This window comes from Scyliorhinus torazame, chromosome 10 (genome assembly GCF_047496885.1).
Source record: "Scyliorhinus torazame isolate Kashiwa2021f chromosome 10, sScyTor2.1, whole genome shotgun sequence".
Taxonomy (NCBI): domain Eukaryota; kingdom Metazoa; phylum Chordata; class Chondrichthyes; order Carcharhiniformes; family Scyliorhinidae; genus Scyliorhinus; species Scyliorhinus torazame.
Genome location: NC_092716.1, coordinates 90,872,203 through 90,887,427, shown reverse-complemented (window position 1 = coordinate 90,887,427; position 15,225 = coordinate 90,872,203). Strand labels below are relative to the sequence as shown.

The 15,225-nt window shown below is 44.6% G+C and overlaps 1 protein-coding gene across 2 annotated transcripts in view; it reads left to right on the top strand.

Moving 5' to 3' along the window:
- The window catches only part of nup93 (nucleoporin 93), a 173,824-nt gene that overhangs the window by 140,396 nt on the left and 18,203 nt on the right, over positions 1–15,225 (top strand). For both annotated transcript variants that reach the window (XM_072518422.1, XM_072518423.1), the window contains 6 exons: positions 1,002–1,141; positions 1,617–1,749; positions 6,987–7,144; positions 9,871–10,036; positions 10,957–11,050; positions 13,385–13,576. In XM_072518422.1, the coding sequence (XP_072374523.1) occupies positions 1,002–1,141; positions 1,617–1,749; positions 6,987–7,144; positions 9,871–10,036; positions 10,957–11,050; positions 13,385–13,576 (883 nt within the window). The remainder of the gene's footprint in view (positions 1–1,001; positions 1,142–1,616; positions 1,750–6,986; positions 7,145–9,870; positions 10,037–10,956; positions 11,051–13,384; positions 13,577–15,225) is intronic.

The window sequence follows — 15,225 nt, the reverse complement described above, 5'->3', positions numbered from 1 at the left end:
CAACATTTGCAAAAATCTGGAGTTGCAGTGGAAAAAAAATCTTTCATTTGGTACGTGTTATTCAGTACAAATATCTGCTCTAATTATGTAAAGTTTCCAGGGAAAAAATGTAATTTATTATTTTCCGGGAAACCATCGGCCTCAGGAAGTGGTGCTGTCGTGGTATTGTCACTGGACGAGTAATCCAGAGACTCGGGTTAATGCTCCGGGGACCCGGTTTCAAAGCCCACCACTGCTGATTAATTCAATAAAAATCTGGAAATGAAATCATTTTGAATTGTGTAAAAATCCATCTTGTTCACTATTGGCCCTGAGGGAAGGAAACCTGCCGTCCTCACCTAGCCTGGCCTATAAGTGACTCCAGGCTGATCCGAGAAAGCCATTCAGTTCACAGGTAATTAGGGATAGGTTGGCCCAGCCAGCAACCCCTGTGAAATGATGCGTATTCACAGACTTCATTAGAAACATGAATGCCATTGATTAATAAGAGTAACTGTACATCGACCAGCTGCCCTAGAGCAGATCATCAGCTTCCCCAGTCCTCTACATGTCTTCTGCCTAAGAGAGGACTCCACCTATAAAACTCCTACAGTGCAGAAGGAGGCCATCAAATCTGCACTCGCCCTCCAAAAGAGCACCCTACTCCCACTGTGTGCCCTACCCCTGTAACCCAGCAACCACGCCTAACCTGCACGTCTTTGGACTGTGGAAGGAAACCAGCGCACTCGGAGGAAACTAATGCAGACATGGGGAGAAAGTGAAATCTCCACGCAGTCACCCAATCGAACCCGGGTCCCCGGTGCTGTGAAGCGGCAGTGCTAACCATTGTGTCACCATGCACTCCTGGGCAGATTACCCATTAAATCCCAATTGGTCCCTCAAGACAGGTCACCCTCTTCTACTTTGTGGCCCTTCTACCACCATAGCCCGCATCCCTTGAATGAATAAAACATGTATAATAGAAGGCTGTTGTGCTCATTTAACTAATTTCTTGATTACAGAATGTCTCTGAACTGTGGGCAATGGTAAAGCAGATGACTGATGTCTTATTGGTCCCTGCCACTGATGCACTGAAGAGCCGTACCAGTTTGGAGATGCAGATGGCCTTTGTGAGACAAGCCTTATATTTTCTGGAGCAGAGGTGAGAGATCGCCCATTTAGGAATGTTGCCAACTTGGGGGTGGCATCGTGGCACAGTGGTTAGCACTGCTGCCTCACGCGCCGAGGACCCGCGTTCAATCCTGGCCCCGGGTCACTGTCCGTGTGAAGTTTGCACATTCTCCCCTTGTCTGCGTGGGTCTCACCCCCACAACCCAAAAGGATGTGCAGGGTATGCGAATTGGCCACGCTAAATTGCCCTTTGAGCGGGAAAGAAAGAATTGGGTACTCTAAATTTATTTTTAAAATAGGAATGCTGCCAACTTAAGCATTTCTTGTTTTGTGCCCTAGAACAACACAAAGTAATGCGTCTGAGAATTATTTCATAGCTGCTGGTTATTTATTCAATGCAAATGGGGTTCATGTTAATGCTCTTTGCTCAAGTCCAAGGTAGAGTTTGAAGCTTAAGCTCTCGTGCCAACCATTGCCTGACGTATCCTCCTTGTTTTCATTCGTAGCTACAAGAATTATGTAATGGCAACAGTCTATGGAAACCTGCACCAGGCTCAACTAGGTGGTGTACCTGGAACTTACCAACTAGTCCGTAGCTTTCTTAATATTAAGCTGCCAGCTCCTTTGCAAGGACTTCAGGTAATTTGACTCAAAAGTTTGGTGATGTTTTCTGCATTTTGTTTCAACATCAAAACGTAAACAAATAAAAGAAAAAAATGACTTTGGGGTTCAGGATTTTTAATCGCCAAAGTCTCTTATTTTGTTGTTCCTATCCTATCTTTTAAAACAAAAGCAAAACGATCTTCGGAATAATTATAAGCAAATTGGAGCCCATGGTGGCATAGGCCCAGTAGTCAAAGTAAAAATATTAGTGCTGGCAGAAAGTTTAAACAAGTTTGAACTTGTCCCTCGGCACTGTTAACGGTATCAGTGCTAACTCTAAAATAGTGGAGTGTGTAACACCAGTCTGAGATATTTGAAGTCCTAACCTGTATGAAACTTTGAGGGCCTAGTTAGATAGTCGTCAGGAACCTGAGGCTTGTTCTGCAACCTGCAATTTGTCCTAACCTGGAATTTCCTGCAACAACATAGATTATCATAGAATTTACAGTGCAGAAGGAGGTACCGGCTCTTGGAAAGGGCACCTTACCCAAGGTCAACACCTCCACCCTATCCCCATAACCCAGCATCCCCACCCAACACTAAGGGCAATTTTGGACACTAAGGGCAATTTATCATGGCCAATCCACCTAACCTGCACATCTTTGGACTGTGGGAGGAAACCGGAGCACCCGGAGGAAACCCACGCACGCACTGGGAGGATGTGAAGACAGTGACCCAAGCCGGAATCGAACCTGGGACCCTGGAGCTGTGAAGCAATTGTGCTATCCACAATGCTACAGTGCTGCCCAATAATAATCGCTTATTTTCATAAGTAGGCTTCAATGAAGTTACTGTGAAAAGCCCCTAGTCGCCACATTCCGGCGCCTGTTCAAGGAGGCTGGTGTGGGAATTGAACCGGCGCTGCTGCCTTGTTCGGCATTACAAGCCAGCTGTTTAGCCCACGGTGCTAAACTGGCCCCTATATTAGGGGTAATTCAGGGCAAAATGTAGCGATCTTACCATTAGCAACTTGTGCTGAAATATCATTAGGATCTGCCAAAATATGTAAACTATTTTGGAATTAACCGAAATCCGAGTAACAATTGGGGCACCTTAAGAGTACACAATTCAATTAGTTGTTCGGATCCCGATTATCGATCTGTAAAACTGAGGAAATGTTACTGCACTACAAGAGTGATAGCACTGATGAATAGGTACATTTTATGTAAAAACAAATTTTGATTTAATCACAGAATTAACCACTTTAGCAATAATGAAATCACTTTACAGTTACGTTTGTGAGTAAAATAAGAAATCTTAATTTACTTCCTAAACCTGCCACTATATTCCAATCAAGCAACCAATATATATTACATACCTCCCAAGGCTTCACTTGCTTTTCTCTGTGAAGAATCTTTGGAGAGAGAACCTTTCGGGATCAAACTGAAGTACCTCTGTTCAGATTGGAGTTCTAGGACCTAGTGACTTTTCAGACAAACCTGGCTTCCCCCATTTATTACATCATCTGAACCCAAAGCATAAGGCATTCATTTGTCTCTTACAAGATGTCCCTTGATTTGTTCAGCCAGGACCAAACACAGTACCCCTCATATATTATCTACACCCCCAAGGGTCCTTCAAACCTAAACAATATTAGATGCGCTAGCTATCTGTAAACAAGTAAATGGTTCTCAAGACCTATTAGTAGGACACTTTACCTTCAAATCAATGATTACCTCACTTCTACAACACCTTAATCACCACTCCAGCAGTAGTAATACTGTCTGTATGCATTTTAACCCAGGTTTTAATTATATTACTGCAAAAAATATATAAAACTTGACAATTACTTATATTCATTACACTATTTACATGCTAACATTAATTTCAAAGCCATCAAACAATCCCGAATGCACATTCAGCAACATTCAGGAAAATGGAATTGTGGAAACATCCATTTTTAATGTAACTCATTTTGAAGTGACGAAAATTCATTCCAAGATCTGGAATGCAAGGCTGTGTAGAGAAATATATTTTAAAATAATGATGGGTGGCACGGTAGCACAGTGGTTAGCACTGTTGCTTCACAGAGCCTAGCACTGTTGCTTCACAGCGCCAGGGACCCGAGTTCGATTCCTGGTTTGGGTCACTGTCTGTGTGGAGTCTGCTTGTTCACCCCGTGTCTGCGTTGGTTTCCTCCGGGTGTTCCGGTTTCCTCCCAGAAGTCCCAAAAGACTTGCTTGCGAGGTGAATTGGACATTCTGAATTCTCTCCGTGTATCCAAACAGGCGCCGTAGTGTGGCGACTAGGGGCTTTTCACAGTAACTAAATTGCAGTGTTAATGTTAGCCTACTTGTGACACTAATAAAGATTATTATTATAATTAATGATTTTTGCATCCAGTTGCACCTATGTTAGTAAATTTTAAAATATTTTTATTGTCCTTTTTCACATTTTCTCCCAAATTTACACCCAACAATAAACAACAATCAGTAACGAATGCAATGTCAATCCCTATATCAATAGCAAAAATCCCATCCTCCCACCAAACCCCGAAACATTAGCCCGCATGTTAACATAAACAAATAACAAAAAGGAATCAGGAATCACCCATAGTCACCATTAACACATACAGTCCGACTCCCCCCAGCTCTCTCAACCCCCCCCCCCCCCCAATGTTCGATGTAATCCAATTCTCTAAAGTGCATATTGAATAACGCCCATGATTTGTAGAACCCCTCAGTTCAAATTTGACCTTCTCGAGTCAAGAATTCCAGCAGGTCCCCCGCTACGCCAGGGCACAGGATGGAGAGGTTGATCTCCATCCCAACAGGATTCTCCTTCAAGCGAACAACGAGGCGAAGGCTACAACATCTGCCTCCGCACCCATTTCCAACCCCAGCCGGTCCAACACCCCGAATATGGACTCCCAAGGGCCCGGGTCCAGTTTCACGTGCACCACTTTAGAGATTACCCTAAACATCTCCTTCCAGTAATCCTCCAGCTTTGGACAGGACCAAAACATATGAAAGTGATTAGCGGAGGCCCCCCCCCAACGTTCACACACATCTTCTACCCCCTCAAAGAGCCGACTCATCCTCGCCCTTGTGAGGTGTGCTCTATATACCAACTTCAGCTGTATCAGCCCCAACCTCGCGCATGAGGTGGAGGCGTTCACCCTCCGGAGCACCTCACACCAGAACCCCTCCTCCATACCCTCTCCCAACTCTTTCTCCCACTTTGCCTTGATCCCATCCAGCGGTGCTTTCTCCTCCTCCAAAATAGCCCCGTAAACTGCCAGCACTATCCCCTTTTCCAGTCCCCCTGTCGTAGCACCTCCTCCAGCAATGTAGAAACCGGCTCTACCAGGAAGCTCTGTATCTCCTTTCTGGCAAAGTCTCGAACTTGCATGTATCTAAATATTTCCCCCTGCTCCAGCCCAAACTTTGCTCCCAGCTCCTTCAATTCCGCAAACCGACCCCAAGAGACAAATCTTTTAGTTTCCTAATTCCTTTCTCCTACCATCTCTGAAAATTTCCATCCCACTTCCCTGGCTCAAATCTGTGGTTCCCCCGAATCGGCATTTCCATTGGCCCTGGCCCCAATCCAAAGTGATGGCGAAACTGCCTCCAAATTTTCAATAAGCTATTACTACTGGACTCCCTGAGTATTTCTCCGGGGCTGTCGGGAACGGTGCTGTTGCTAGCGCCTTCAATCCCGAACCCCTGCACAAACTCTCCTCCATTCTGACCCACTTGGAGTCAACCCCTCTGACCCAGCTCTGGGCGGCCTGCTTCCCCTCTGTAGCAGCACCTTTCTAAATCTGGCCACCTTCCTTCCCCATATGAACGAGGTAATTATCCCTTCAATCTCTTTCAAAAAAATGCCTTTGGCAGGAAAATCGGCAGGCATTGAAAAATAAACAGAAATCGCGGCATCACGTTCATTTTAACCGCCTGCGCCCGACCCACCAGTGACAGAGGGAGACCATCCCACCTTGCAGATCAGTCTTCACCCTCCCCACCAAACTAGAAATGTTGCACCTACGGAGCACCCCCCCCCCCCCCCCCCCCCCCCCCCCCAATCTCGAGCTATGTTAGTAAGTGATGAATGTTCCCCTGCATTAGTAGGAAAGATCGAGGTAACTTGGACATAGTCTAAAAATGGACTTGTCATACATACTACTACTAATAATAACCTTTATTATTATCACAAGTAGGCTTGCATTAACGCTCCAATGAAGTTACTTTGAAAGGCCCCTTGTCGCCACATTTAGGCGCCTGTTCGGGTACAGACAGAGAGAGAGAATTCAGAATGTCTAAATTACCTAACAGCACGTCTTTTGGGACTTGTGGGAGGGAACCGGAGCACCTGGAGGAAACCCACAGACACAGGGAGAACGTGCAGACTCCACACAGAAAGTGACCCAAGCCGGGAATCGAACCTGTGAAGTAACAGTGCTAACCACTGTGCTACCGTGCCGCCTAGTTTATTGTGCCAAAAATAATTTTATCCCCATGAAGCCCACGGAACCCCCTCGGGACCTTGGCCAAATTCCCTCCAGCATGCTTTTGTGAAGTCTCCACTCTATCTCCCAGTTTCTCCGTTGCATCTCTTCTTACAATTCCACCTTCCATAACAGTGCTTGTAATATCTTAATTTTTTTCTTAATCAAGGGCTTTCCTCCAATATGCTTGACAAGCCCCTTGAGCGTGTCCATTGAATTTTCCACACCTTTGCTCTCCTTTTCCACCCTCCCAAAATCACAATAGGTTACCCCTTGTCCTCTCCTTCACCCCATCACAATGCATCGTCATCTACCATTTTCACCACCCCCAGTATGGTGCGACTAATTGAGCAGTCAGCCCTCTGCAGAAGGCAATGATAAACCACTGCAATACTTTGCCAAGCAGAATCATGGACCGATACAGAGGGACATGGCCATCAATGCTGGTACCTGAAAAGAGGGAGTTGGAAGGTTTGTACATTGTTCTATCGAAGGTGGCTGATGCGGGTATAGGAGCATTGCATCATGTGATGGCTGGTGAAAGAGGAATTTGTAGAGATGGAAATACACCACATATTCCATTGTAGAGATGGAAATACACCACATATTACAAACTAAAGATTGTAGATTGTTGCACAGAGTCCTGTGATGCAAAAACTCTGAGCTGCTTATTGATAACGTGTATAAATATCATTAATTGTGTAAATTACAAATGCTCACCAAAATTCAGTGGTTGATATTCATGGAAAGTTGTTTTAACATCTAGGATGGTGAGGTTGAAGGTCAGCCAGTTTGGGCCCTCATCTACTATTGTTTGCGTTGTGGAGATTTAATGGCAGCGATGCAGGTGGTGAATCGTGCACAGCATCAGCTGGGGGAATTTAGCAGTTGGTTCCAGGAGTATGTTCAGGGTGATGACAGAAGGTAAGTGCCATATTAAGCTTGAGATTCTTGACAAGTAGTCGTTAAAATTGATGAGCCTTGCTATCAATGTAGTCAGATTGTGAGATGAGCTATTGTTACGACACCCTGGGCTTCCAGTCTCACAGCCCGGGAGTCCCAACACAAGTGAATTAACCAATAATTTGTGGATAGCTTCTGAGATCTTTAGCCACTGACTGCTCCAATGACTTACAGTCACCAGATTTGTAAGTAAAACACAATAAATGTTTATTTATAACAAGAAAAATGAAACATGTAATAGTGATACTAGAATAACAGTCTGCTAATCTAATTATTTCCGCTTTTGCCATCCTACCCTCGGCCCACACGCCCATAAGAGAGACACACAGAGGGAAGGGGAAGGATCAAAATAATGGGATTTAAAAGGGATGAGAGATGAGAACCTTTGCTGCTGAGGTTTTATTTTAAATTTAGAGTATCCAATTCTCTTTTTTCTAATTAAGGGGTAATTTAGCATGGCCAATCCACCTATCCTGCATATCTTTGGGTTGTAGGGTGAAACCCACGCAAACACGGGGAGAATGTGCAAAGTCACACAGACAGTGACCTGGGTCCGGTATCGAACCCGGGTCCTCAGCGCAGTGAGGCAGCGGTGCTAACCACTGCACTACTGTGCTGCTGAGGTTTGTAGGCTTTGTAGTCGGCTATCGTCTTGGGGCGCGCAGTGTTGATTGAATGTTGGATTGAATCTTCCGGTGTGTGCCTTCAATCGGAACTTGCCGCCTGTAGAATTCTTCTGGGAAGTAACTTTCCCCTTTAGCAATCTGGGTCTTCACACTGAAGATTCCCCCATAGATCAATTCAGTCCTGACTGACCACCACCAGATTGGCTCTGTCTCACTGAGGTAAAATTAAAGTTCTCTACCTGAGAATTTAAAATAAGGTTTCCGACCACTCCTCCTATCGACTGCTGGTCTGGTCTTGCAGGTTTTCACTGGCTGTGGTGGAGAGAAAGGGAAAAAGATCTCTGCTTCAAGACCTTTAGAGAGGTCTCAGGAGAGAGATAACACACTAGGCATTCCTCAGTCTTTCAAACAAAGAGTAAACTTTCACAGGCTGGCTTTTCACAAGCCATCAGATGAGAGACAATGGACGAGGTTCTGAGTCTCCGTTTTTGAGACTAAGTGTTGACACCAACACAGAATTTGTGGACTTTTACGACAGAAAAGCCAGCGCCACACCTGGACCAATTCCGCTACCATTGAGGGGCTAGCACTGGTGCCGCGTGGAACACAATCGATTCCAATGTAAAACGGTACGGGATTCGCCAGGCCTGTGATTGACACTCAGGAGGCTAAAAATCTGCAGTCGCACATACACATTATACTCCACACACATACACACTTTTCCCAGACAACAAGATGACATTGGTTGTGCTGGAGCACGCCCATACAGCTGATGGGTCGGCTGGGGCCAGGGGTGTGCCCTGGGAGACACCTATACGACCCATGACACTAATTTCAAAGTGGGCTGTTAGCGGTGTGCACAGCTGCCCGTCCACCCCAACCCCACAGTCCACCCTCTGGCCACCCTCCGCTACTCCCCCGGCCCTGGCAGAAGCCCCCAGGCCAGCGGCACAACTGTCAGCAAACTATGGCGATGTTGGACACCTTCCGTACACACTCTCTCGCACAAGTGAACCTGCCGTCGGGAACTCGGCCCATTGGATGCAGAGAATCGCAGAGGCCCCGGAGAATACTGGGTTGGGCCCGCTAATGATATGCAAATGGTGTCTGCTGTACATACGTTCCGGAATGCATTGTCGCCACTGTCTAGGTGCTGGAGCATTGTGATTTGGAGTCTTTCGGTGTCGGAAGTGATTCTCCGCCCTATTGCCTTTCTCGATTTCAGCGTCGGCGAACGGAGAATCCAGGCCAGTATCTTTTTTAAAAGCAACGGTTGAAGTATTGCAGAAGCAAGTATATCAGAAAATAAAGGAACTACACAGGGAAAGCAAGGCTTAAACATGTGGATCCTTACACTATTTTTAAACATAAATTTTCAACATGCAACATGCTTTACCCTTCAAATAGGTCTACGTCAAATATTTCCAAAATAACCTAGTGGTTTTAAAGCACTTGGGGATATTCTGTTGGTGTGCCATATGTGCTATGTAAGTGGAAAGGTCTTTGTTCCTTCAGAAGGAAAGCAAAGAAGAGGTTTTTCAGTCAAGTTTTCTTGAGCCTAGAACACTTTATTTTAAATGAAAGGAAATTTGAAAATCCTTTAAACTGATGCACTTTATATGAACCTGAAGGGGATAAACGCCAGGATGGTGAGTGACCCTTTGCAGACCAGCTGGATGCAAACATTTCAACTGATAAATAGTGATAGCAATGGAAAGTACGGTACAAGAGGCAATGCGATAATGCAGCGGTTAGCACTGCTGCCTCATAGCGCCGAGGACCCGGGTTCGATCCTGGCCCCAGGTCACTGTGTGGAGTTTGCACTTTCTCCCCATGTCTGCATGGGTCTGACCCCTCACAACACATGTGCAGGTTAGGTGGATTGGCCATGCTGAATTACCCCATAAAAAGAGGAAAATACAGTATAGCTCAATTGAAATGATTGTGCACTTTGGGGAATAATGCGGATGTTGAAAGTTTAATGTGTGTTTACTTACACACATTCAAAATTATTTATCTACCTCTTTTTTTTCCTCTTTGAACTTGTTTGGTCATTCCCAGATTACCTCCCACAACAGAGAACAAACTTCGCCTCCATTACCGACGTGCGCTGCGGAACAGCACAGACCCGTATAAAAGAGCAGTCTACTGCCTGATTGGTCGATGTGATGTTACTGACAACCACAGTGAAATTGCTGATAAGACAGATGATTATCTCTGGCTAAAGGTACTGCTGCTTACTTCATTATTTCCCTAGCTTTCTTGAATGGCTGAAAGGGTAACAATGTTGACAAGCTCACTATCATATTCTTCACTGTCTATTGACCTGATCTGTCTCCCTCCTTCCAAGCTTTGTAACCATGGCCCCTGATTACTCAGTTCAAAAATTGTTGTTCCATGTTTGTATTTTCAGTCCAGCCTTGTAAAGTATAATTGGACTGTTGAAAATACAAAGCCATTCCGAATTCAACCCCAAATTGCAATGTGTACTTGTTTCAGTGAAATTATTTGTCCAAGTTCCCTGCCAGTGGCAATATGAATAAATTCATTCCCAAGTTCAGCATCAAACAGTCAAAAGCTTCATTAGACATTGCCAATCTGTGTGTAATGGGCCAAGTAAGGAATCTAATATTAATAAACTGGATCAAGAAATTACATTGGAACTACAAGCTTATCTCCTAAGTGTTATTTTAGTAAATCATTGACTCACTTACTTAGTGAAATGGAATGCCTGAAATTTATATCTCGATCATTTGAAAAGTGATGCTTTCCATAAATACAGAACTTCGGAGGTATAATGTGCGAGAACACAGTCTTCCGGCAACCTAAAATTAATTCCAGTATAGATAACACTTTTGTGTTGACTGACTCCAAAGCTTTTGACTTGATTGGTTCAGTTTAGTTCTTCAAGAGCACAGATTGCATAATTTCACACTAAATTTGTCACTTAAAGAACACAAGAATGAATAATGCGTGAAATTGAAATATCAGACCAGTAGCAGGGGACACTATCATGGATTTGGTATTATTGTTGGGTCATTTGGGGCACAGTGTTACCCTACTTGTGACATCCAGTGAGTGAAAAAATGCCGCCCTCTTGTTCAAACTTTCTATGTTGTACTAAGTGTTTTTGTGTAATGTTTTTAGCTGAATCAAGTCTGTTTTGAAGATGATGGCACCAGCTCTCCTCAGGACAGACAAACCCTGCCACAACTGCAGAGCCAACTGTTGGAGGAATATGGTACGTTTTTTGTGCTAAACACTCGTAATTTGAAACACCCGCCTGTTTGCTACCCCTTAACCCCCTGGCAATGTGTATTTAAATCTCAATGCTGGCCAGTACATCAGGTGGATCTTGTTCATTGTACCACCATAGTAAAATCTAGATCATTTGTTAATTATGCAGATGGTGGCCAATAACTTCCTGGTTCCCCAGCGTGCCCCTAATGATGCACTGGGGATTCCCTCTAGGAAGTTACCATGTACAAGTTTACCCAGCAATTGTCCTAAAACGCTGACTTCCACTGAGCAATTTCGCTGGGCTGGCAACCATCAAACATCCTGTTTGGGCAGCAAGGTAGCACAGTGGTTAGCACAGTTGCTTCACAGCTCCAGGGTCCTAGGTTCGATTCCCGGCTTGGGTCACTGTCTGTGTGGAGTCTGCAAGTTCTCCCTGTGTCTGCGTGGGTTTCCTCGGGTGCTCCGGTTTCCTTCCACAGTCCAAAGCCGTGCAGGTTAGGTGGATTGGCCATGCTAAATTGCCCTTAGTGTCCAGGGGGGTTGGGTGAGGTTACTGAGTTACCGGGGTAGGGTGGAGGTGTGGGCTTGGGTGAGGCGCTCTTTCCAAGGGCCAGTGCAGACTTGATGAGCCGAATGGCCTCCTTCTGCACTGTAAATTCTATGAAAACAGAAGCGATTTAAATCGTTAACTTTGAATGGTTCTGCCAGTTTTACCCTGATAGTTGCTCTGAATGAGTTAGAGGGGAAGACATCCGGTCTAACTCCAGAGTAACTATTTAAACACTCAGACCAATCCAGCCTTATATGGGATAGGGCCCTCCTCATACATACATGACCCCCCAGCGGATCCCCCACACCACCCCCATCCTGGTCCGACACTCTCTCTTTTCCCCCTTTCTGGACGGCCACCCTACCCCACCCTCCTGAACTGACTCCTGACCCTACCCCTCCTGGTCTAGTGACCCCACCCAACCCCCTTCCCGGTCTGCCCCCCCCCCCCCCCCCCCCCCCCCCCCCCCCCCCATACACACTCTGGAGCGACCTTCCCCCTCTGGTCTCTCTTCCCCTCCCCTTTCCTGTTTTCAGCAATTCCCCCTTCCTGGCCTCCCCCCACCCTCCGCCTCCTTCCCGGTCTCTCTTCTCTCTCCGCTTTCCCCCACCCACCCACCCTAGTTGTCTGAACCACTTACCATTGAAACTTATTTTCGCTATTTAAACTGTCCCTTTCAACACCATCTTTACTGTAGCCAGTGCCGCAAAAAGGAAATGTTCCTTACTTCCCTGTGCCCCAGTTACTCCACGCCAATGCAGCCGGGGCATGCTTCTCTGCTCCTGTCTCACCAGCGTAAGTGAGGAAAGATTGGTGAGACAGGGGTTTGCACTTATATGACGTGCTAAACCACGCTCTGTGGCAACCATCCCAAGATTGCCACTCTGAGGAAGTTATGGGCTGGCGAGTACTAGAGGTAACTTTGTGATTTTAAGATGGACTGGGAGGGGGCCCTGGTGGGGGACATAAGTGGGAGGAGGAGCTGGGAGGGGTGGTGGGGATATGGGCCGAGGCCCTGCAGAGGGTGAATGTGTCCTCGTCGTGTGTGAGTTTCAGCCTCCATCAGTTTAAAGTAGTCCATAGGGCATATATGACTAGCATGGATGAGTAGGTTTTTTGAGGGGGTAGAGGATCGGAGGTGGAAGACATTTATTGATTTCTGGTGGACTGAGGTTGGGGTTAAAATGGGGAAGGCAAGATGGGGGAAGGGGTGGTATTGGGGGAGTGGGTGTTGGTTGTTAATGTTGTATGGTTGTTCTGCTTTTGTTTGTTTATATTAAAATGCCCTGAATTAAATATTTTTCAAAAAAAAACCTTTGTGATTTTTATAAAACTACATTTTATCTTGAACTTCAGGCAAATCATGAATTCTAGAGAATCTGTTGACAACTCTAACTTCTGTAAATTAATACGAATTTTCCCTGTATGTATGAAAAAGTATGTAGAGTACATCATCTGCAGCAAAATTGCTTGGATAGCTGGAAAACCATGTTTGTTGTAAGATAGTCTTAATAGTTGCAAGGATATCAGGCCTATCAACAGTTCATCTAGTTATCCTATGTGTAGAATTTTATTCATGCCACCTGTTCATTGCAGCTTTACTCTTTCTATTCAGGGCAATTTGATTATTACATTTGATTATTACATTAATATAAGTGAATCATAGAGATGAAGACAACTTTCAACTTCTGCACCAATTAATTTTCACTGAAGTTGTTAATCCACAAAAGCTGCAGTTGGTCAAGTCTTTCATTGTGACCCTGAATATATTTGTTCTTCCTCCAGGTGAATCACACTTTGCAGCAAACCAGCATCCTTACCTGTACTTCCAAGTTCTTTTCCTTACAGCCCAATTTGAGGCAGCTATCACCTTTCTCTTCCGTATGGATCGACTGCGTTGTCATGCAGTGCATGTGGCATTGGTTCTTTATGAGTTAAAACTTCTTCTGAAATCATCTGCCCAAAGTGCACAGCTTTGTAAGTACATTGTTAGAACTGTCCTCTGTGGATCCTTTAAGTGGTTTGAAATAGGTTTTGAATTGCATTCTATTGACATTCTTCAATTAATGTCCCCGTCAAGAAGTTTAAGAATTTAGCATAATCTCAGCCATTGCCAACTTTCCTTTTCTCAAAATAAGTGATTTTCACCTCCGCATTATTGATGTGATCAGATTGGAATAAGTATATTTTAATTGTCGGGAATTGAGATCTTGGCTATGCTCAATACACCACAACCTCTAAGGAAACAGAATCATGCACCACTGAAGGGGGTCACTCAGTCTCTGAAAGAGTTCCATTTTCCTAGCCGAGCAATTTTTTCCTTTATAAGTATACATCCAATTCTCTTTTGAACTTTGCTATTGAACCTGCTTCAGCCACCCGATCACGCCATGCATCCTAGATTACAACTTGATGCAGAAAGAAGAATTCTCATCTTTCTCGCCTGATGCCAATTATATCTGTTGTCTGGTTAACTCTCCTCCTCTGCCAGTGGAAACAATTTCTCCTTATTTACTCGATCAAAACAATTCATAATTTTGAAAGCCTCTACTAAATCTTCTCTTAACCCCTTCTGCTCTTAAAAAAAATGACAAATTTAGCTTCTCTCCATATAATGAAATCCTTCAACCCTGTATCTCTTCCAAAGCCTGTACTTAATAAAGTTATATCTGTAACACAATGCTTTCAAGTAGTTGATTTTTGTGTATTTGATGGCAACTGAGTGATTGATAAATATTGGAGCAGGTATAGGTCAATCAGACTCTCAAAGCTGAATTTAAACTCCCATTTTCCATCTTTACTTCACAGGCCTTGGTGCTCTTACCTAACAAAAATATATTATCTCCGACATGAAAGCGCCAATTGACCCAGTAACCACACTCTTTTGGGGGCAGAGTTCCAAATATATGCTATCCTTCATTTGGAAAAAGTCCTTTCTGACTTTGCTTCTGAATAACCTTCGTCTATTTCTTTTTTTTTCTGCAAATTTAGAGTACCCAATTCGGTTTTTTTCCAATTAAGTGGCAATTTAGTGTGGCCAATTCACCTGCCCTGCACATCTTTTTGGGTTGTCGGGGTAACACCCATGCAGACATGGGAAGAATGTGCAAACTCCACACGGACAGTGACCCAGGGCTGGAATCAAACCCGGGTCCTCGGCGCCATGAGGCAGCAGTGCTAACCACTGCGCCACCGTGCAGCTCACCTTGGCCTATTTCTAAGATTATCTTCTCGTTTTAGATTCCTCATCAGAGCAAATAGTTCCTCTATACCCATCCTTCATCATTTCAAGATCTTTGCTGGATCACCCTTTATCTTTCTATACTCCGGAATCTGTCCTTCTAAATTAATCATTTAAGCCTGGTTAATCTGATGAACTCCATCCAAGGTTACTTTAACTTTGCATCCAAAACTGCCCATGTTACCCAAATGGGACTGACCAGGCTTGTGCAACCGAAACTGATTTACCGTACAAACTAAGCTTGGGCTCAAAGCATTTGGACACGGGCCTTGGTCCTAATCAAATTTGTCATTCTTTTCCTATCACAACCCTCTGTGTCCACTTGGGAATTGGTACCCCAAACACACTAAGGCATCATCTTCAAGTGGTTGTTGATATTTGAGCT